The 24,307-nt window shown below is 34.8% G+C and overlaps 1 protein-coding gene across 6 annotated transcripts in view; it reads left to right on the top strand.

The window, feature by feature from the left end:
- Nucleotides 1-24,307, top strand: part of LOC150102306 (uncharacterized) — a 263,333-nt gene that overhangs the window by 203,438 nt on the left and 35,588 nt on the right. For 5 of the 6 annotated variants that reach the window (XM_090399073.1, XM_090399068.1, XM_090399071.1 and 2 more), the window contains 2 exons: nt 11,610-11,702; nt 18,645-18,746. In XM_090399073.1, coding sequence (XP_090255199.1) covers nt 11,610-11,702; nt 18,645-18,746 — 195 coding nt within the window. The remainder of the gene's footprint in view (nt 1-11,609; nt 11,703-18,644; nt 18,747-24,307) is intronic. The other variant, XM_090399072.1, reaches the window with a different exon arrangement.

Below are 24,307 nucleotides of genomic sequence, written 5' to 3'. Positions count from 1 at the left end.
CTGTTTCAGAGCCATGTGGAGCGAACATATCATCAACATAGCGAAGCCATATGGTTGGTTTTGTGCGGCAGAGGCTAAGGCTTTTTCTTCAAAGGTCTCCATAAAGAAATTGGCCAAGGTTAGGGAGAGTGGAGAACCCATGGCTGTCCCCTCTATTTGTTTATAGAATTTTCCCTGCCAAACGAAATAGCCTGAGTTCATTGTGAACTGAAATAGGGCTGAGATATCGGGAGAAAATTTAGCTTGAATTAGCTCTAAAGTTTCCTTGAGTGGGACATTTGTGAATAAGGAGGAGATGTCAAAGCTGACCATTATGTCAGTATGTTGGAGTGTAAGGTTTTCTATGCGGATTTGAAGTGGACTGAGTTTTTTATGTGTGATGGTGTGTTGCCAGTATAGTGTGTGAGCTCTTTGGCCAAATGTTTAGCTAATTTGTATGTGGGGGAATCAATGCCGTCCACTATGGGACGTAATGGCACATTTTCTTTATGTATTTTTGGGAGTCCGTAAATACAAGGGGGGGGGTATAGAGTTCAACGGCTTTAATCTGTTGGTAACTTCTACAGGCCAAGAAGTGACTTTCTTAAGGAGCCTGTGAAGTTTTCTAATTTGTGAGTTGGTTGGATTGTATTCGATAGGGAGATAAGTAGCCCGATCTAATAGAAGAGCGTTAAGCTTACCTTTGTAGTCCTTTTGGTTAAGTACTACAGTTGCATTTCCCTTATCTGCTTTGGTGATAACTAATTCTTTATTATTCCTCATTTCCTGTAGAGCTTTATATTCCTTGTTGGATATGTTGGTTTTTGGTGGTCTTGCTTTGGAGAGGACATAAACTACATCCAGTCTTACACTGTTGGCGATTTGATGTGGAAGGTGCTTCTGGTTCTTTAGATGGTTCTGCTGAGGAAGAAGAGGAGGAATTTTTTAGATCATTTGAGAATAGTTGACACAAAGGAAAATTAAAAGTTGGCTGTTGTTGGAGATCAAAACAGCAGAGTAGGAAATAAATTTCAGACATATAGAAATGTTTCAGGAAAATCTGGAGAAAAGAAAGTTAATAATAATGGTACCTACTGGATATCGGTTCAAGACATGGATTATCCATTACTAATACTATGTTCCAAGATAAAGATAAACTCAAATTTACATGGAGAGAAGACCCCCCCAAAAAAAATTCATTGATTATGTTATCGTTAATAGTAATATCTTCATGCTGGTGCAGGACACAAGTATCCATGGAATTTGAAATAGGAAGTGATCATCATATAGTTTTCAGCAGAGTAAAACAATATGATATTGAAAAGAAAAATGTGTAAGAAAGTTTTAAAAAGAATCAAAGTTGAGCAGCTTTCAGAGGTGAACTGTAGACTCAGATATACAAATATGATTTTAAGAAATAATGAAAGAGTTTGAAGACCAGAATCAAACCTTGGAGACTCACTCTGCAAAGATAGAAAAAATCAAGATCAGATTTTCACTTTTAGAGAAATAGTTGTGAAGTCATGGAAATATAATAATGATCTGTATCCATTTTGTGATACAGATCGTTATTATATCTGTATCACTTTGTGATACAGATATAATAATGTTTTGTGATACAAAGTACCAAGAGAAAAGCTGTTCAAAATGCTACAATTATAGCACATCATATCACACAATTCAAGTATTTCAGTTGTAAATCAGCAGTTAGAATTGAATTAGATACAGGAAGATGCTCTGTTATCAAATCCAGTGCGTGAAAGGGCACATATTGTCTCTGCTGTTATCTGTCTTCTATGTCTATCATGTGAAGAAAGGTGCCATTAGGCCAGATATCAAAACTGGTGGTATTTTACACAGCTCTTTACTTTATGCAGATGATGTTATACTGTTAAATAAATTTAGTACAACTCTTCAGGTCCTGACTGAATTCAATAACTGCTGTAATACATTTGGTATGTAAATCAGCAACAAAAAAGACAGCATTTATTTAATTCATTTAGGAAATCCTGTAGCAATAAAACAGACTATGAAAATAGACAGGAACACTGAAAACATCAGCTGCATGCTGAATGAAGAACGTGTAGAAAGTAAAACATTTCAGTATTTGGACACAATTTTTAGTTCAGACAAAAATGAAACCTCTACAGGAAGATTTGAATAGACTTTTAGCTTGGACAATTGAGTGGGATTGAAGCCTTTAATATTAATAAATGCAAGGCGTTATACTTTGAGATACAGAGATATAAGGCTACATATTGTATTGGTGGAGCTGTACTCAGGAAGTGGATGAGATTTGTGATCTTGGACTGAAGTTTGGGGGGGGGGAAGGGCAGCACATCGCACGTGTTGCAAAGAATGCACATCATATAGCTGCTATGATAAAAAGTACATTGACATGTAGGGATAAGGTGGTGTTGGTGCCTCTATATAAGGCATTGGTCAGACCACATATGGGCTATTGCTCAGATTTGGTCTCTTAGTTTTCATTGTGATGTGGAAACACTAGAGAGGGTCCAAAGATGAATAATCAAAGTGATATCAGGACTCTCTAGTATTGATAATGAAGAGCATTTGACAGAATGTGGATTACAGATTGATGTATAGGAGGAAAAGAGGAGATATGATAGACAGAACCAGCGCTAGGGTCTTTGCTGCCTGCATGCAATTTCTATCTTAAGCGCCCCTGTAATGATTAGGGCATGTGTGGTTCTTTTACGATAATAAAAATTTTAATTATTTGAAATTTCTTAAATAAATTTTGACAGAACAGCCACACGTTGGTTCACTAAATGTAACATACCAGGGGTGTTGACTAGGCTATTTGAACTAAAGTTTAAAAAATTCTTGCATTTTACAAGTTACTAAATTCTTAGTAACTTGTAAAAAATTTTTAATAATTTTTATAAGTGGAACTATCTTTTAGGAAAATAAAAGAAACTCAAGATAGATGAGAAAATAAGAAAAGAATTCAGAAATAATTAGAACATTTAATATAAGTATTAAAAAAATAACATCTTTACAGAATAACAGAAAATAAATTAAATCACATAAATATACTTAAAAATTTTTAAATTAAATTTTAGGGTTTTTGATTTCATATTCACAAAAAATTAGAAATAATGGTCTTAACGTCTAGTTCTGCACATATATCATTTTCAATAGCTATTAACGCCAAACTAACAAGCCTTTTTTGTGACATACTTGTTCTTAAGTAGGTTTTAATCAATTTCACCGCTCGCTACACTAGCAGGTAAGGTTAATAGTATTCTTAAAGCAATTGAAAAGTTAGGGAAAGATGAATTATTGGACACAGTAAAATTAAGAATATCGAAAGGGTTTTGAATATTTAAATTACCCTTCCGAAAAATATCCTGGAAAGCACATAACTCGTCATATAGTTCTATTGCATTTACGTCTTTATTGTCGGTGTACTTCAAGAGTTTCTCTAAATCATCACAATTATTTCGTAAATCTTCGTTATTAATTTGTAGTAATCTATACAAGAAATTGAAACTATCATAATATGTTTTTAGTTCAAAACGTTCTATTAACAAACACATTGCAACATCTAGAAGTGTATAAAACATATTCACTCTAAATTTATCTTCTGGCGATGGTGGCGTTTCGTCATGAAGCTCGTAGTCAAATTGTCGTGTCTTCTTTCGTCTTCGAACTTCCGTACCAGTTTTAAATTCTTGTTCTCCATCCACCTCTTCACTCAGTTCTTTTGCCGTTTTTAGAACTTCTTTAAAATTTGTATCTGATCGATACTCTTGTAAGAATATTTTAAGTTTTCGATAGATTCTAAAGCAAGTGTAATGTTCATATTTTTGTCTTGAAGCATTTTACTCACAAGGTTTATTCTTTTAAGTAAATCATGCCAAGTTATAAGAGAGCAAATAAATTTGTAGTCCTTTATTTTAGCACATAATGTTTGTGCTTCGTGCTGAGTTTCTTTATTAAAATTTTCATTATTTAAAATTTCAAAAAGTGCATTGTAAATTTCTCCTAACTGATATTGTAGAGGGCAGACTGCATTAATTTTACTTTCCCATCGCGTTTCTGATGGCTGTTTAAATGTTAAATTTTTTATGAACTTTAAAAGGATTGCCCAACGTTTGTAAGAGAATGAAAAGAAATTGTATATTTCTTGAATAATTGCAAAAGAAACTAATTGTATCTGCATTCACTTTGGCTGCATCGTTAATGATTAAATTTAGAGTATGAGCAGCACATGGCTTAAAAAGCTCGAGGATTTTTGTTCAAAAGCAAATTTTGGAGCCCATATTTTTTTCCCTTTCATATTTGCCCCATTGTCATACCCTTGACCTCACATGTCTTCAATGGGCATGTTCCATTTTTCCAGTTGTTCCATTATTATTACACATAAACCACATCCTGTGGATCTGATATATCTGCAAAACCTAAAAAGTTTTCCCTGATCTTGACAATTCCATTGTCACAGAAAACAAAGCGAATAATAATGGTCATTTGTTCTGTTTTACTTGCATCAGGTGTGCAGTCTAAAATTATGGAATAATATTTAGATTTTAGAATTGATAATAAAATTGTATCCCTGATTGCGTTACTTAAAGTTTCCAATATTTCATTTTGACTGTCTTTACTCAAATAGTGTACTCTATTGTTTCATTGTAGGGCCACCTTTCAACATGATTTTCCATAACGGAATCAAACTTCACAAACAGTTAGACTAATTTTAAAAAATTGCCGTTATTCCTTTCATATAATTTATCAGATGATCCGCAAAAAGCTAAATTTTGGCTACCAAGGAATTTTATAATTTCAATCAAGCGTTTCTAAAGCAATTCTAAAACACTTGTCCAATGTTTCTTTTCCATTTGATACATGCTTTGAGTCTGGCAATCAATAGTAGTTTTGTTTTTTAAATTTTTATCAAGTTCCTTCCATTTTAAGAAATTTTTCATGTGAGTTAAACTAGTCTCATGTCTATGCAAAGTTGTACTTACATTTCTCCAATCGTTATAACCTTCTACAAGACCACTTGATTCAGTAGGTGCGAAAAGTTTGCAATAAAAGCAAAAAACAAAATTTAAAGTTTCGGAATAAATGAGCCATGTTCTTGGCACGAGCTCTCTGTTTTCCATTTTTCTGTTATAACACGTGTCTCCAAATTTACGACCATATGTATCTCTGGAATATAGGTATTATGTTTTTCTTTTGAACAGGCCCCATTTCAATTAAAACAACTCGTAATTTTTCATTAATATTTCCCCATTCACCTGGATCTTCTAAATTTACAGAGACTAACGATGTGTTAGTTTCGTGGTCAACTACAACTAAATCTTCTACTAACTGTTTTTCACTTAAATCATGTGTCTTGTTATCTTGTTCAATAGTTGCAATAGTACCTTCATGCAAACTGGATGATGTGCACGGTTCTTCAACTCTGATTTCTGATGTATCGAGTTGGTTACAATCTGCATCAGAATATTTTAATATTTATAAAATTTATTAAGAGCCCCAGTTTGTTTCTTAATATCTGCTTCTTTCGCAGCATGGCGCTTAAGATTTTGTGCACCGGATAACTTATTTTTAATTTTTGATTCCATTTCTATTTTATACCCACAAGAAATTATTACACAACGTGACACAGAGACGAAATAATAGTCCGCACTGTGCTACTGTCGGTAGCCTACTGAGATGAGTACCATATTACACAACACAGAGACGAAATAATAGTCCACACTGCGCTACTGTCAGTAGCCTACTGAGATGCGTACCATATGACTGGTTAACTAGCAACAAATGTTTTGTACAAAAATTCGTTTCTGCTCATAAAACCGTTCACCGTTTCACTTTAAATAGACTGCAGTAGACACAACATTCTGCAAGCAAGCATTTAGCCTGCTCTCGCTGCAAAATTGTAAACAGCTGGCTGATCGAGGAAGTGGCAATATACAATTTTTTAAAATTTTTATTCGGTGTATCCGGCCTTATTTATTTTAATATTGATCATTATAAGAATTTTTTGTTTTTATGATAAAAATTTTGTTTCTTAAAAATTAACTTATGAACCGTTCCCCGGCGGTGGTGCCTGTATGCACTGCATGCCTGCTTCCGCCGGTCCTGATGATAGAGACCTTCAAGTTATTTAAGAGATTCTATCAGATTAATACAGAAGAAATTATAAAATAAGTGGATTAATGTTAAAATGGGAAGAACAAGAGGCCATCCCTGGAAGTTGTATAAAGATGTGGTGAAGATGGGCATGCGAGGAGTAGATTTTTTACATGGAGTGTTGTTAGTGAGTGGAATGCATCGACTTGAGGGTGTTGTGAGTGCAGGTAGTGTAAATAACTTCAAAGCTCATTATGATGAACTTGTTGCTGTTTGTGTGGGCTTCCCAGAATGAGTCTGACTCCATGGAGGTTACCAAATAATAATAATATGAAAATAGACAACAGAATTAACAAAGCTGGTATGGTGAGAAATCAGTTGAATAAATTTATATGCGATAAAAACGAAATTAATCAAATCGCTAAACTAGTAGTATACAAGTCAGTGTTCAAACCAGTGTAAGTTAAAATCCGTAAGCAAAATTGGCTTGCTCACATATTCCTGAAAGCTAGGTTAGAAATATTTGATCCAGGACTGTGACCACAGATATGAAAGTTATGAGAAAAATTAGAGAAGTGAAAAGATAGTTTTAATTTCAGAACCATATTAAAAATGAGGATATAAGGAAGGAACTTGGCATCGTTATATTTCAGGAATATGTGAGCAAGCCTTTTTAAGGAGATATGCTTTCTTAAATGGAATAAGAGAGGAAAGATTAGCAGAATTGTTTTTGCTAGGATGGCAGGAAAAAGACCCAGAGCATGACCAAGATTTAGATGGATTGATGCAGAAAGAAGTGCCTTAGAATGAAATAGGATCTGATTGTATTGGATAACAGATTAATTCAGTGGAAAATTGTCAGTAGGAAGTTAGTAATTTAGTAATCATGTAGTACTATTATAATATCCTGTATTCCCCTAAGTGTGCATGTAAGTAATTTGGTCGTGGTGATGATTATCTGATTTCAGAGCTCATAGAAATTGACCTTCTCCTTGTAAACAATAAAACTTGCATGGATAACTATCTCTCTCAATGGAAATTAATGGAATTTGATATTTAGGATTTAAAGTAAATTATACTTGCCAAGAAATTATATTTTTCTTTAATCCTTTATTCAAGTGTAAACAATCAAGTTTACACAAGAAGCATCTCCACGACTAAGTTACTTGTATATAGAAGCTGATGACCTCACATCAACATCTTAGTATTTCATACAGACTCTCCCTTAATGCATTAAGAGAGGGGCTTTTACTTTCTGACCAAGTAAAAAAAAAAAAAACTTTCTACAACTTGATATTTATGATCTCTGTTACAGTTTTTTTTATTTCAAGTGGGCTATTTTAATCAGAATTTGGCAAACAAAATATTTTCTTTAGTACATATACTAAGAATGGTTCTAGATTCAGTTGTAATAATGAACGTTTTCACTATACATTCTTATCATCATCATCAAATTCCTGCCATGTACCCTCAAGGGGTGTACAGGATATGACAGTACTACATGAAAAAATTACATCATTACTAACTTCCTATCTACAATTTTCCTCCAAATCAGTCTGTTACTTGTCAAGACTCCAACATTATCAGATCTTATATTTCTATCGTCTAAGGCACTTTGTACCGTATCAATCCACCTATATCTTGGTCTTCCTCTGGGTCGTTTTCCTGCTAACCTGGCAGAGAACACTTGTTTTGCTAATCTTTCCTCTCCCATTCTATTTAAGTGACCATACCATCTGAGATTAACTCTGCTAACGCATTCCTGGATGCTGACAATGTCAAGTTCTTTCCTAATATCCTCATTTTTAATATGATATTGCCATTGATGCCATCTGTTCACGCCTCTAATCTTTCTCAGGACTCTCATATCTGCGGTCTCTAGTCTTTGGTCAAGTGTTTTACTTCTGACCCAGCTCTCAGATCCATAAGTTAAAATTGGTTTGAACACAGTCTTGTATACAGCTAATTTAGTGTTCCGACTAATTTCTTTCTTATTCCATATGAATTTATTCAATTGACTTCCCACGATACCAGCTTTGCTGATTCTGTTGTCTATTTCTATATTTAGTTTACCATCTTCAGTAAAAATTGTGCCTAAGTAGCTGAAATGTTTTACTTGTTCCACAGGTTCTCCATTCACAACACAGTTGACATTTTCAATGATTCTGCCTATTTTCATTGTCTTTGTCTTTTTATTGCTGACCTTCATACCATATCTATTACAACAGCTATTCAATTTAGTCAGAGAATCTTGCAGACTTGTAGCGGATTTATTTAGAAGTATAACATCATCTGCATAAAGCAAAGAGCTGACATTAACATCTCCAATTTTGATATCAGGTTTAATACCACATTCCTTTATAATGTGATCCATATAGATAATGAATAACAGAGGGGATAATGTACATCCTTGTCTCACACCAGATTTAACATTAAACCATCTTCCTGTACTTCCTTCAATTCTAACTGCTGACTCACAACTCAAATAAAGACTAAGTATTGCTTGATATAATGCCCCATTGACACCATATAACTGCAGCGTATTGAATAGCTTCTCTCTTGGCACCTTGTCATATGCCTTTTCCAGATCGACAAAACTTAAATACAGATCTTTGTTATATTCCCATGCTTTCTCGACTATTTGTCGTAAAGTGAAGATCTGATCCTGACAGCCTCTATTTGGCCTGAATCCAGCTTGTTCTTCACCAAGCTTTTCTTCCACAATTCTTCTCAACCGTTTCTCAAGTATACTTGCATAGATCTTGCCAGGAACACTCAGTAGGGAAATACCTCTGTAATTCTCACATTCAGTTTTATTTCCCTTTTTATATATGGGTACTATGAGAGCTCTACTCCAATCATCGGGAATTCGTCCCTCTGTCCAGGCTTTCTGAACTATGCAGTGCAGCCACCGTAAGACTCTTATACCACCATACTTCAGCATTTCTGGTCGAATATCATCTACTCCTGCAGCCTTTCCACATTTCAAGGCTTTGATGGCTTTTTCTACTTCAAGTATGGATATGTATTCCTGACTGCATGCCTGGTCAGTGTTTTTTATCACTGTGCTTTCATCACTGCTTGTTTCATTTAGCAGTTTTTCAAAGTAATTACTCCATACTTCAAGGATATCTTTTTCTCCTGTTTTCATTTCACCTTTATCATCTCTAATTCCTTTTACAGCACTCTTTCCTCCATTCCTAAGCTTCTTCAGCAACCTCCAGAATATTTTGCCACCTTCTTGATATTTATTTTCTATATTCTTGCCAAAGTCCTCCCATGACTTTTGTTTAGCTAGTTTTACACACTGTTTAACTTTCTTACATTTGTCTCTGTATTCTGTAAGAGTAAATGCTGACTTATTTGCCAGGAACTTTTGATATGCTTTCTTCTTTTCCTTCCCTGCCTCTTTAACTTCCTGTGTCCACCAGGGAGTTCTGATTTTTTTATCCTTACAGACAATCTCACCACATGCTTCTCTGGCAGAATCAATCAATGTTTTCTTCAGAGTTTGCCACTGAATCTCCAAGGTTTGATTCCTGTTCTCAAACTCTTTAATTTTCTTTTCAATAATATTTCTGTATTTTAGTCTACAGTTCACATCTGAGAGCTGCTCAACTTTTATTCGCTTTAAAACTTTCTTACATGTTATTCTTTTCAATATGAAATTCAATTTTATCCTGCTCAAGACTAAATAGTGATCACTTCCAATTTCAAATCCTCTGTACACTCTGGTGTCCTGCACCAGGGAGAAAACATCAGTATCAACAATAACATAGTCAATGAGACTTTTCTTATTCCTAGCCTCTTCTCTCCATGTGAATTTGTGCACATTTTTATGTTGGAACATGGTGTTAGTAATAACCAGTCCATGTCCTGAGCAGAAATCCAACAGATATTTGCCATTATTATTAGCTTTGCTCTTTTCTCCAAATTTTCCCAAAATATTTTTGTATGTCTCACAATCATTTCCTACTCTTCTATTTAGATCCCCAACAAGGACCAACTTTTCCTTTTTCATTGTGTCAGTTGCTTTTTCTAAAGCCTCAAAAAATTCCTCCACTTCTACCTTAGTATAACCTTCTGTGGGACCATAGGCACAAATAAGTCTCATTGTCCAGTTCCCCATTCTCATATTTGCCCACATTACTCTACTTGAGACTGACTGCCATTCAAGAAGATTAGCCTCGTATTTTGTGTTGAATACTATGGCTACTCCTTCTTTTCCTTGATTGTCATTGCCTGAATATAACATTTTGTATTTATTGCTCAGAAAGATCTCACCAGTTTTGGTCTTTTTTGTTTCAGTCACCCCTATTATGTCGATCTGGTACTTATCTAATTCCTCAGCTAGCTCCATTTCTTTGCCATTCAGGCTTCTTACGTTGATAGTACCGATCTTTAACTCTGGTGATGTTGAGTTGGGGTTTGTTTTCAGATTTATTCCAGTAGCTGACTTTTCGCTGTTCGCCCTGGTTCCCTGGCAAAAACAACGGGGGCCTTGTTTAACCGGGCGACACCCCAGCCGCTATGAAATTTTGTCATGTTGTACCATCATTTTTTATTTTGGTTTAACCAATAAGAATACAATTTGGTCGGCTAAATCCCAAATTGCCAGCCCATCCTCGTTCGTTCAGTATCAAAGTAGATACCCAACAGGGTGCACCACGAGAAGGTGAGGATTGGACATTAGGTCAGAAGCCCTGGTCGGTTCTCCGCATTCCTTTAAAGGCTATGTGGAGGTCTCCTCTCAGTTATACAGCTTTGACCCTTAAGCACCCCTATACATTCTTATTAACTGTTAAAGTTAATTTTCACTATATCAAGCACACTCATTTTCTGTGACAGACTACTGAAAAGTAATAATTCTATTCTATAGAAAATATTATTATTATTGCCTGACACCTCCAGGAAGTTGAAAGAATCATTGAGGGAAGGCATCTACTCTTCAACTCCATCTCCACTACTCAGTCCACCAATTACAGTGAACCATATCATCTACACCAATGCCATCTACTGCCCACCATCACCACTAGTTTTTTACAGATAATCCACAAACATCCATGCCCATGACGGGATTCGAAACCACAGCCTTTTGGCCAGAGAGCAGATATACTGACCACTCGTCTAACCAAGCCGGCAAATATAGTATAGCAAATTGTCCACTATACTAAACTGTTGATGTAATCCTGAAAGTTCCCTATAATAAGATCCAATGTATTACGAAACTTACCTTCTTTGCATAGATCATTTCTTTACTTGTTTATATATAAGAAAAATTCTCTGAGATGATGTTATTACTTCATTTTATTTGTTATGTTTATTCTGAAATTCTTCAGATATATTGGTATGCATTAAGTAATAATTTAAAAAAAATTATATAATAAGTTATTATGCAGGGAGAAATATTTTTGATTTAAAGAGAAAGAAGAATTCAAATGATTTATGATATATCAGTGTAGTTTTTATTGGAAACATTGCTGTATTCTAAAATAAAGAAATAAGCAGTATTTTTTTTTTCTGTTTAGAAGGCTGAAAATTATACAGCAGAGAAGAAAAAACATAAACGAATCTTAACAAGCACTTTGCTGATAAATGAAAAATCTCAGTATTTAGATTCGGTATGTAGTATTAAATATTAGATGTAAATAGTCTTATTAGAAGCAATTTAGAAACGTATCTCTGTGTTCTGAATACTATAAATTTTCTTTGAAAGTATTCCCCAGATTAAAGCTATAAGAACAAGCCATATAAATTATTTCTCTTGCTGATATAAGTATCATTATAATGGTAGCATTGCAAATGAAAGAATCTGTACTGCACATGCCATACAGATGAGTCTTTTTTATTTTTGTAAATATTATGAATTTTCATAATTATTATTGATATTTTACCTACTTTTGACTGCTTAGTTTAGGATGTTTGTTTGCTTGTGAAATTTATTATATAATTTTGTTTAAAAAGTATTTTAGATGGCACCGAACCACACAAGAAAAATGGTACCCACGACTTCCTTATTCAGTTGAATTTAATATGAAGGATTTTGTGTAATGTAATAGTGTGTGTTCAGTGTACTCACATTACCAAGACTGAATAATTTATGACATGAAAGCAAGAGTGAAGAGACAGTGTGTCAGAAATGTTCCATAAACAAGCAAAAAATGCAAATTGTGTCGAAAGCAGGGAATTGAGTAACTAATATTAATAAAGTAAGACAGGACAGTAAATGTTATAGACAATGTAGTGGGAGGAATAAAACTATAGTGGATGAAACATGAGTTTGTGAAAGAAATGGCTGAAGGTAATGTTGATAGTGAAGTGATGACACTAAGCAGAGAAATAGCACATATTCAGATTCCCTCACAAGACAAATTGTAATGTCATGCAACTAATAAAACAATGGGCATGTGACACAGTATGAGGGAGAATGTAAAAAAAAAATGTCTGTAGTTCATGGGAAATGGTGTCAGGAAATGTTTGAGAGAATCAGTATCAGACGATATACCCAGTCAGGAGAATAAATCAAATAGAAGTTAAGTGGATAAGTAGAGATATAAAGCAGAAGCTCCAAAAAAAGAAAACCTTGTGAAGGGATTTTAAGAAAGGTTATCAGCCTAAAGTTCATGAAGTAAGAAAAATCAAATCTAAGCAGGTTAAATCTAAAAGTGTTTTTGCTATGTAGCAAGCAAGAGGAACTATGATTATGGAAGGATGACTTTAATCAATGCTGATAGTAGCAAGGTCACAGAAGAAGAAGAACTTAAGTTACTAGGTGATCACTTTGCAAGGGTGCATTATCCAGGTAGAGATTTTGCAGTTGCTGATGTTGAGAGAGAGAGAGAGAGAGACTAGTGTGAAAATTGAGGCAGATGAACTGGAAGCACTCAGCATACATCAGCAGGACTGAATTCCATGCCGGTCTGTGTGCAAGAGAATTGGCAGTGCCTCTGACAAAGTTGTTTAATTTAAGTGTCAGCTTTGACAAGGTTCCAAGGGAATGGGAAAAGGATAAGATAGTTCTGTTTATAGAAAAGTGGCTCCAAGACAGAAGTAATAAATTACAGACCAGCTAGTATCTCAGAAGTAGTGGTTCGAGTATTGAAAGTTGATTATATTGTACAATGTGCAGCACATCTTTGTAAAAGTAGACCCTGCCTTAGTAATTTACTCATCATCATCATCCTTTCAGGGATTTAGACCAAATGGCCTGTTCCAATCTCATTCCATCTTTTCCTTGGTCATCCCTGACTTCTGTATTCCTCCATCTGGATGGTATTCAAGTTTTTTTTTTTTTTTTGGTTCAGTACTGAGTCTTTTAGTTCATTACATATTTCTGTGCTTCTTTTTTTGTCCCAGAGAGAGAGTATAACCTGCTGTCCTTCCCAAGAATTTAATTTCTCCAGTTTCTATTCCTTTTTTTCTTCTGCAGTTTTTTATGGTTCATAATCACTTTATAAACTTTATTTTATATATATTTTTTTATAATCTTAAACTTTTATTATTGTATGTTTTTGAACTTGGTTAGGTTTGAAAATATTATTGATCATTCCTGTTTAGCAAGTTTGAAATTTTGATATCAATATCAGATTCTTATATGATACATCATATCCAAGGCATTTGAAGCTGTTAATTTGTGCTAAAATTTTATTTCCAGTCATGATTTTACTTCTAACTAGAGATAGTCCTTTTTAAAAGCCATGATTTTTGTTTTATTTCATCATCATCATCATCATCATGCATATTATCAAGGATTTAGGCCTAGCATGGCCTGTTCCAGCCTTAGAGGTCATCGTTGAATCGTTTAAGAGGACGTCCTGGTTTTCTTTTTCCTAATGGCTTGTACTTTAAGGCTTGTTTTGGTAATATTTCTGTTTTCATTCTTTGAATGTGTTCCATCCATTTATGTTTATATTTTTTAATTTTTTCTATTACTGGTTCTTGGTTTAATTCTTTCATAATTTCCACCACATTAATCCACCAAACTCTGCAGTCCACGTTCCCTCAGCCGATCCTCATAACTAACATTGTACAATCCTGACACCATCTTTGTTATCTGCCTTTGTACCCTTTCCACAGTTAATTTATCCCCCTTCAAATCCTGGGGACCAGATCTGAGAACAATAGTCTAAGTGTGGTCTGGTCAGAGTGTTATACAACGGAATGATAACCATTTTATCTCTGCAGGTCGGTGTCCTTCTCATTATTGCAGCAATTCTCTTTGTTACCTTCACTACCTTTGCAATATATCCCCTAAATTTCAGTTCTCTATCAATCATCAACCCCAGATCTCTTGTCTCCCCTACTTCCTCCAGTTTAACTCCCATAGAGTATGCGGTGTCCCATCGATGTGTCCCAAACCTCAAGACCTTACATTTTGCTGCATTAAACTGACACCCCCCCCCCTCCCATTCATTTGCCCATCTGTCTAGCTTATTCAAATCCTCTTGCAGGGCTACCACATCTGCACTATTACTAATAACCCTTCCCAACTTCGCATCATCCGCAAACAATTGAATATCCCAATCAGACAATGTCATTGATATAAAGGTTAAACAATATAGGTCCCAGCACTGAGCCCTGTGGAACACCACTTGTAACCTTCTGCCTCTTTGATACTGCTCCACCATACACAACTCTCTGATATCTATCGGACAGCCAATCCTGAATCCAGTTGACCAATCTGACATCCAGACCCATGTGCTGTAACTTGAATATCAGCTTATCATGTGGCACCCTGTCAAATGCCTTTGCTAAGTCTAGGAAAATGGCAGTATATGCCCTTCACTCATCTAATGCTCTTGTAACTTTATCATAAAAGGCTAGCATATTGCTAAAACAAGAGCGCCCCTTCACAAATCCATGTTGACTTTCACAGATAACATTACCCTCATCTGCCCAATGCTGTACAGGGTGTTCGGGATAAATTTGACGTATTTATAATTAATTATATTTTTCCGTAAGTTACATGTATTAACACACACTTCTCTTCATTTAAAAGTTTGGACCCTTCTTCATTCATATACAAGATGTCAGAAAGGATGGATAGCTGGAACCCACCTGAATCATGGAAGAGAATAACTTGTATCATGATGATTCGTGCCCGCCATCAAAATAAGGATATTGCGACTGCTGCCCAATGCTCCCTGAATACAGTAAAAACAATCAGGCATGAACTAGAGACTTGCAATGGTGACTACGAGGATGTAGCAAGAAGAAAGATCCCTAGCAGACGATCTGATTGCATTCGTACAGCAGAATTCGTCGCAAATCTGCAGGAACAGGTGTTGAAGAACCCTGGCATTGGAATTCGGGCTTTGTTCGTGGAGTTGCTAACTGTAGTCAAGCCTTGGATAACAAGGGTAGCCAATGGTAGGCCGTATGTATGGCAGCAGGATTCGGCCCCTTGCCACACCTGTGGGAAAAGTCAAAAATGGTTGTCTGAAAATTTCTACGACTTCACCAGTCCAAATGTTTGGCCTCCAAACTCCCCAGACCTTAACCCCATGGATTATTTTGTATGGGGCGCAGTTGAAAAAGACACCAATCGCACTTCCAGTAATACAAAAGCCCAGTTAATGGATAAAATTAAAACAGTTTTTGCGGCCCTTCCCAGGGAGACTGTAGCATCAGCTTATTCGAGGTTCCGAAGCAGAATTGAAGCTGTGATCGATGCTAATGGTGGTTATTTTGAGTAAATCTTGTTGATAGTATTGTAATTAACTCTGCCTGTAATGTTTTTTTGTCAATTCATTAAATTTAATAGATACAAAGAAGATTTTCTTTTTCCTTACGAAACTGTCAAATTTATCCCGAACACCCTGTATATGGTCCCTCACTACTTTCTCCAAGATCTTACTAACTATTGATGACACACAAACTGGCCTATAATTAGACACTTCTGGTCTGCTAATGCCCTTATGCAATGGCACTATCTTACCTTCCTTCCATTCCATGGACACCTTTCCCGCAGCCAGACTTTCATTGAAAAGACAGGTCAAAGGCACTCTCAGTTCCTTAGCACATTCTCTCAAAACTCGTGGTGAAATACCATCCAAATTCTTCTTTAGTTATTTCCTTTTCATTTTCTTTATTTTTTGTTTGCCAGTTATCTTTTTTAAAATATTTGTCTGTCCATAATTCTGTGTAGTAATTTAGAAATTCTTCTAATTTCAATTCGGTGTTTAATATTTTCTTTGGTATCTGCATTGAAGTGTTTCAAAAATCTTATATACATTGGGTCTTATTTTATATAATTCATGTTCTAAATTAGAAAGAAATTTGTTCCATGATTCTCTGTCTTTTTCTGACTTCTCTTTTAGCTATGGCTCTTATTCTTTTATATTCTATTTCATCTTCTAATCTTTTACTGCTTAACCATTTGTGATAGGCTTCTTTTTTCTTTTTGATTATTTCTTTGATTGTAACATCCCAGATCTTCAGTTTTTTCCTTTTATTCCTTTGTTTTATTTGCATTTCAAAATTTTTAGCAATTATTTTTAAGGATATATTGATCTTTGGAGTTCATTTTCACTTCTTGCTATGATTATCTGTTCGTCTGCAAACAAAACGGTATTAAGTATAGTTCCATGATCCAGTTTAAATGCTGGCTTTATATCTTTCTTTCATTTCTTTACTATTTCATCTATATAGATATTAAATAAGAGTGATGACATTGGGCATCCTTCACAGTCCATTCTGTTTATTGATTTCCATTCTGTAACTTTTTCATTGATTCTTACATCTATTTGGTTGTTTTGATATATGTTAGTTATTGCAGCAGGAGATCTTTAAAGAGAGGTGTGCTAATATAACGTGCAAATATTAGAAGTGGCTGTTTTGCACGGAGAGTGGTTGAACCAGAGAATGCCTTGCTTGATAGGGTGGTGAGATCACAAATGGTGAAAACTTGGTGTTGTCTGAGATAGACCCTCCCACTTTGTGGTTTGTGACTTCATAGATATCCTGAATAATAATAATATACAGGTATCCCTTGCTTAATGCTGCAAAATTAATTGTGGCAATCTCTTGATATACGCGGCAAGAGTTTTGATTAACGCGCCTTTAATCCTGCAGAGCTCACAGCTGATCTGACAAATGCATGCAAAATGTTTAATAGAAATATTCTTACACAATTCAGTGTATAGCTTGGAGGTCATGAGTAGCTGTGCATTCATATTTTATGAGTGATATTCTGCACTGTCATTTGCTGTCAGTTTGGTTTAACACGTTATGTAAAGGTTTGTGATATTTGACAGTAAATTGTATCTAAGAGATACCGCGACCTCCGATATCAGTATAGTATGGTTTAGTTTCTTTTTTTTTTTTATTCTTTGTTCAATAATTTCTAGATTGTAACGGAAAATAAATAAACCATCATGTATTACTGAAATAGAGAGCCAAAGGCTTATTTATCATGCATGTCCTTTACTATGAGTTGCCCATAAGGTTGCTTATGCTTGCATCCACCGAAACATTTAGTTTCTATATATTTGGCACGAAACTCTTATAGTTTCTATATTCGGCTATGAAATAATTTGGATTCAATATTTATCATACATGTCCTCTAGGAGATGTGCTTTACATTATGGAAAATACTATGGAAAGTGATCTGGAACTTACTCCACCTTTACTACGAGTTGCCCATAAGGTTGCTTATGCTTGCATCTGCCAGAACTTTTAGTTTCTATATGTTCGGCATGAAACTCTTGTAGTTTCTATATTCGGCTATGAAATAATGTTGGATTCAATATCCACTTAATTTGTACCATCATGTATTATATTTGCATTGTTTTTTCTTTATGTTTTACTGCTGGTTTGCCGAGGTCTGGAGAGTAATTTTCTTGTTATCGTAGAATTTATTCCGATAAGAAAAAAATTAAAACTGTTCAAAAGACTCTTGATAACTTTTTGATAAAAGAAATTGCAGTAAATAATGTAGGTACAAGTATTTATTAAACATTTACTTTGCATTCATTTTTTATCTTTCCTAAAAGAGTACCATATAAAACGAATTATTAATACAGTAATCGATCATGGACGAATAGTAATTTTTACCATTAATTATTAGATTTGATTAATGCAATTTTGATGTACGTGGTAACATCGAAGGATTATTTAACCACGTTAATCGAGGGATACCTATACTTACAAGAGTTTTTAATTTTATTTTTATTTTTTTACTTATTATAACTATAGTAGAATACACACTGAATTTTGGCTGTTATTATTCATTTTATAACATATTGTAAACAATGTATTTGGGGGGGGGGGGAATATATATATATATATATATTTGGAAATATTTTATTGCATTTTTGGCTTACATGTGCCAATAAACAATGACATAGTGGATAATAATTTTAAAAAAATCATTTAAAAAATTCTGTAGCCAAAAATACACATAATCCACCTATTTTGATACTAGGTAAAAAATCCCTGTAGTGTAATAATAGTAACTGTTGATAAAGAAAATTAATTTTAATCATGATTATTGTTCACTGATCCTGTTTTTGATTTTATTAAAGGCAATTCAATTATAAAACTTTTAAAAAAACATTCTTTAGCCAGATATAACAGCAGTAACATCTGGAAGTGAACAAAGTGGGCTTCATTTGCAAATGAATCATGAAACAGAGACTTCTCCATCATCTTCATCCCCTACTCAGGTATGATTTTTTGTTAATTTGCAAATATTGCAAACATGATTCCTATGGAATCCCAAATACTCATAATGACATTGTTATATTGATAATCTCTTAGGGGAAGAGTGAAGTTAAATTGACCTATAAAATGAAATTCCTGTAAAAGTTAATCTTATTCTGCATCCTGGTGCTAAATTTATTACATGATTTTTAAAAGGAATTAAGTAAACAACATTGGAACATTGTCCTGTGACATATTAATTTCAAATTACTTCATATCACTTAGAATATGAATCATAGTATATACTTTGCCTTCCATCATTGCTTACCAAATTTCAAAACCTTACACTTTGAAACATTGAACTGACACATCCACTTACCTGCCCATTCATGCAATCTATTCAAGTCCTCCTGTAAGGCCATAACATCTGCTTGACTCTGCATTGCTCTCCCTAATTTTGCATCATCTGCAGACAGCTGCATATCACCAGTTAAACCCATCCTAATATCATTAATGTACACATTGAACAACAGCAGTTCCAAAACTGATCCCTGCAGTGCACCAATAGTGAATTTCCTCTTTTGGGATACTGTATCCTCATACAACTTTCTGATACTTATTTGACAAACAGTCGCCAACCCAACTCAGAAGTATGTTATCCAGTCCTATCCATTTCAGTTTATTTAACAGCTTGGTGTGTGGCAGTGTGTCAAAAGCTTTTGTAAAATATAAGTATACTGCTGTATATGCATGTACTGCTGGATATACTGCTGTATATCCCCCTTGTTTAAGACATCTGTCATCTTATAGTATGTAAGTTGATAAAACATGATCTCCTTTTAACAAATCCATGCTTACAACCACAGAGAATACTGCTGTTATCAGCCCATTTCTGTATCCTAGTTCTCACCAGTCTCTCTCTGCTACCTTCAACACAACTCCAGATATACAGATTGGCCATATAGATGTCAAATGGAGAAATGATGGAATTAAGCATGAAATTTGAAGAAGAGGATACTGTTGAGGCAGCACAAGAAGAATAATGGTAGCAATCAATTGCATGAGGAGTATGGAAATAACTCAGTTGGTAAGAATATGGGGCAGAAATTAGAAAATTAGGCCAAGGAACCCATAGAATGTTTTTCAGATATGTTACATGTAGAAGGAAGAATGATTATGGCAAGATGATATTAATGGATGAAAATGGTAGAATGATAATTGCTATAAAAGACAGTTGTATTCTGAATAATTTATAAGGGTGTTTCATCATCATGGTGAAGTCATGAAAAAAAATCGAGTGTAGAGGATGGCTTAATTCTGAGTAAACAAGAGGTATATGAGGAAAGAAATAAAGTTGATGTCGATAAGCTGATAGGATTTGATGACATATCACCATGTGACCTAAGGGAATATTTTAGGAAATTGGTAGTAGTAGCACTGACATGCCTGTTTAATAAGAGTCTTATAACAGCATAGGTTCCAAGAGAGTGGAAAGAAGGTAAAATTATTCCACTGCATGAAGGTGGTGATAAGGCTGTGGTAAAAAATTATAGGCCAATCTGTATATCTGGAGTTTTGGTTAAGGTTTCGGAGAGATAGGTGATATAGAAATGGGTTGATAACAGCAGTATTCTCTGTCATTGTTAGTATGGGTTTGTTAAAGGGACATCATATTTTACTAACTTATTATGTACTATAACAAGGTGAGAAATGTCTTTTACAAGAAAGATGCATATACAGTGGAATACTTAGATTTTGCAAAAGCTTTTGATTGACTGCCACATGAAAAGCTGTTAAATAAACTGATATGGATGAGAGTGGATAACAAACTAGTGAGATAGATCAGTGAGTGACTGTCAGATAAGTATCAGAAAGTTATGAGAGCGCAGAACACCACTAGTGACGTTCCTCTTTCAGAGGAACGTCACTAATGGTGTGCTGCAGTGGTCTGTATTGGGGCTATTGTTGTTCAGTTTGTATACTAATGATATTGGGATGGGTTTAACTGGTAATATGCAGATGTTTTCAGATGATGCAAAATTGGGGAGAGCAATGCAGATGTTATAGCCTTACAACTCGAATAGATTGCCTTGAATGGGCAAGTAAGTGAAAGGTTTTGAAATTTGGTAAGCAATGATGGAATACAAAGTATGCACTTGTTGGGGAAACATTAAAGGAAGTAGAGGAGATAAGAGATCTGAAAGTAGTGGTGGACAATGACCTGAAATTCAAAGGAGATATTGCAATAGTTGTGAAGACGCCACATTGGATAATGGCAATGATGCAGAGAACCCAGATATGCAGAAATAAAGAAGTTATTATTCCATTGTATAGGGCTTTATCAGTCCTCATATGGATTATTGTGCACAGATTTAATCATCAGGTTTTTATGGTGATGGAATATATGGTGATGAGGATATGTTAGAAATGGTCCAGAGAAGATTCACAAAGATGGTTAGTGGTCTTTGGAACGTGGAGTATGAGGACAGATTGAGAGAATGTAAATTGCAAAGGTAAAATGTAAAATGTAAAAACTTGTGAATGGGAGGAAGATGGAGATATGATTGAGATATCTAAGTTAGTTAGGGGTTGTTATCAGGTTGACATGGAAGCAATTTTTCATAGAATGGGATAGGGAGGTAGAACAAGAGGCCATCTCTGGAAACTGTATAAGGAAGGTATAAGCAGAGGAGTGAGGAGCAGGTTCTTTTCATTGAGAGTGGTTGGGGAGTAGAATGCATTGCATGTTGTGAATGTAGGCATATTGAATCAATTTAGGCTCAGTTGGATGAGCTTTGTGTGTACCTTTCATGATGAATCTCTGTTAAACGTTAAAAATCTGGTCAAATGTTAAAAATAATAATAAATATTAGCACTTCAGAGCATTGCCCCAGACACATAGTTCATTGTACATGTTCTTTAGTGGGTTTAGGCTACTTGGTTTAAGGTAGATGATTGCATAATAAAATAATGTGCTGCAGGTTTTCAACCTTTTTTGTAGGGAAGTATCAAAAAAAAAAAAAGGAAGACATTATTAATTATAGCCATTTGTTAATCAACACTTTTAAATATCATTATGTAGTATAATAATTAAAACATTCTGTAGAAAAAATATGCTTTGGTATAGTACAGATGTCTTCACACGTGAAATGAAACTGAAATTTATGCATTTATATTGGTAAAATAATAATAGAGCCTCCATCACTCAGTTGGTAATGAAGATGCACTTTAGTTGTAAAGACTTAGGTTTGAATCCTTCTGGAACTCAAAGAACTTTTGAGTTCTGAGCCATTCTATGAGTTGTCAGATGGGAACGATATTGACAATGCATGGGAAGTGTTTAAAAGATACTTAAATGATGCAGCAGCAGCAGGCCAGAAGAATCGCAAGTGTTGTATGGAAAGCTAATTCTGAGTGTGAAAAGAAACTCACTCAGCAAGCTAAAGACAACCCAATTATGAGATAGTAAGGGCCAGAAGAATCACAAGTGTTATATGGAAAGCTAATTCTGAGTGTGAAAAGAAACTGACTCAGCAAGCTAAAGACAACCCGATTATAAGATGTTGACTTCACATTACAATGTGAAGCCAACATCTTATAATTGGGATTACAAGTTAGACCTGCGAAGTTACTTCGTGCTTACACTTCAGTATAGGATTAAAACAAGAATATAATATATATATATATATATGTAGAAATTTTTTTACCTTGGGTATAATATATGTTAAAGATACCAAGCTATTTTAAACCTGGTTTTTACTCCATTTCCCAAGTAAGCAAACGGACAAATAAGTTGAGTTTACGCCTGCACGTAATGCAAGTCTAAGTGACCCGTAAAGTAGTACTAGTCTAGGCAACTTTTGGTAAAGTTGGAATAAGCTCTGATCACTATTCTTAATATTTACCCTTAATGTAAAGCCCATCTCCTTGAGGAGATGTACGATGCTATGCATTAAAGGCAAGGGGCCACTACCCATGCCAGTTTCGACCTTTATTGAGGTCTCATCAGTGGGAGCCAGGCTAGGCAATACCAAGGTTAAGTAATACGGAGCTTATAAGTATTTTACCAAAACAAGTTACCAAAAGGTGCTTTGACCTTATTAAATAAAAATCTCAGGATGAGAGATAGATGTAGAAATTTTTTACCTTGGGTATAATATATGTTAAAGATATCAAGCTATTTTAAACCTGGTTTTTACTCCTTTTCCCAAGTAAGCAAACAGACAAATAAGTCAAGTTTGCTTAGAGTAAAAACCAGGTTTAAAATAGCTTGGTATCTCATATATATATATATTTTTTAAAAAATTTTTTTTTAATATTTCAATATTCCTCAATTTCTTGTTGCACACACTTGTGCTGCCTTCAGAATTGTGTGCAGCCGTTAGTGACATTGTGTGCAGTTCACGTCTTTATCAGTAGAAAGAAAAGATATAAACCTAAAAATTGTGAAATATTTAAAAATAACATGTGTAATTAACTCTATATTTAAACCTAGCCTAGTTCAAAAACAAACCAGACTAAAAGTATTCAGTACATTAGCCCTACCAGTCCTATTGTGTGAAAGTGAAATCTGGACAATAAAACAAAAAGACAAAGATTAATATCAGCTGAAATTATTATTATTATTATTCCTGATACCTCCAAGGAGTCCGAAGGCTCATCGCGGGAGGACATCTTCAACTGTCTCTACACCTTACCTCTACTATGAATCAACGCCATCTACCGCCCACCTCCAACACCACCACAACTAGTAATTTTTGTCTGTAAATTGCGTGTGTTCTGAAGGGCCGATTTGTATGTATGCGGGATGAAAAACCCGAGTTTCCGGGAGAAAAAACCCTGCTACCTCCGTATGAGATCGGCTAACTCACCATCGATTGAAATCGACCAGATAAAGATTCCTCCCGTCGCGACGAGAATCAAAATGAAGTTTATGATAAAACTGCAAAGCATACTCTATTTGATCACAAAAGAAATGAAGAAATTATGAAAGAATTAAACCAGGCATCAGTAATAGAAAAAATTAAAAAATATAAACATAAATGGATGAAACACGTTGAAAGAATGAAAACAGAAAGATTACCAAAACAAGCCTTAAATTACAAACCTAAAAAAAAACAAAAACCAGGACTTCCTCTAAAGAGATTCAATGATGACGTCTAAGGCCGGAACAGGCCACCCTAAATTCCTGAAAAGCATGATGATGATTAGTAGAGAGAGAGAGAGAGAGAGAGAGAGAAAATTATCTAGCATGTATCGGTTAACATGTAGTGGGGAGATTATAAAAACCATGTAGCTATAATAGCACTTCACAAGGTTGGAATGCAGCCACCTATTATTTTCAACATGCTAAACACACTCGGGATCATTAATTTGTGTGTCAGACTATTAACCATTATAACTATACAGAAGATATATCTGACTGCCAAAGAACAGATCAACTACAGTGCGCTAGGATGCAACAGCTTGTGAGGGCTGTGAAGGCAAGCTTCAACCGTAATCCTGTGAAAATGCAAAAGGTGATATCACAAGAGATGAGTGTTTTGCAGAGAATGATGTCATGTGTGTTAACTGATAACCTGGA

Source organism: Typopeltis vanoorti, chromosome 10, assembly GCF_054136105.1.
Source record: "Typopeltis vanoorti isolate ZY-2024b chromosome 10, IOZ_Tvanoo_1.0, whole genome shotgun sequence".
Lineage (NCBI taxonomy): Eukaryota > Metazoa > Arthropoda > Arachnida > Uropygi > Thelyphonidae > Typopeltis > Typopeltis vanoorti.
The sequence above is the reverse complement of the archived record's forward strand: the minus strand, read 5'-3'. Positions and strand labels throughout refer to the sequence as shown.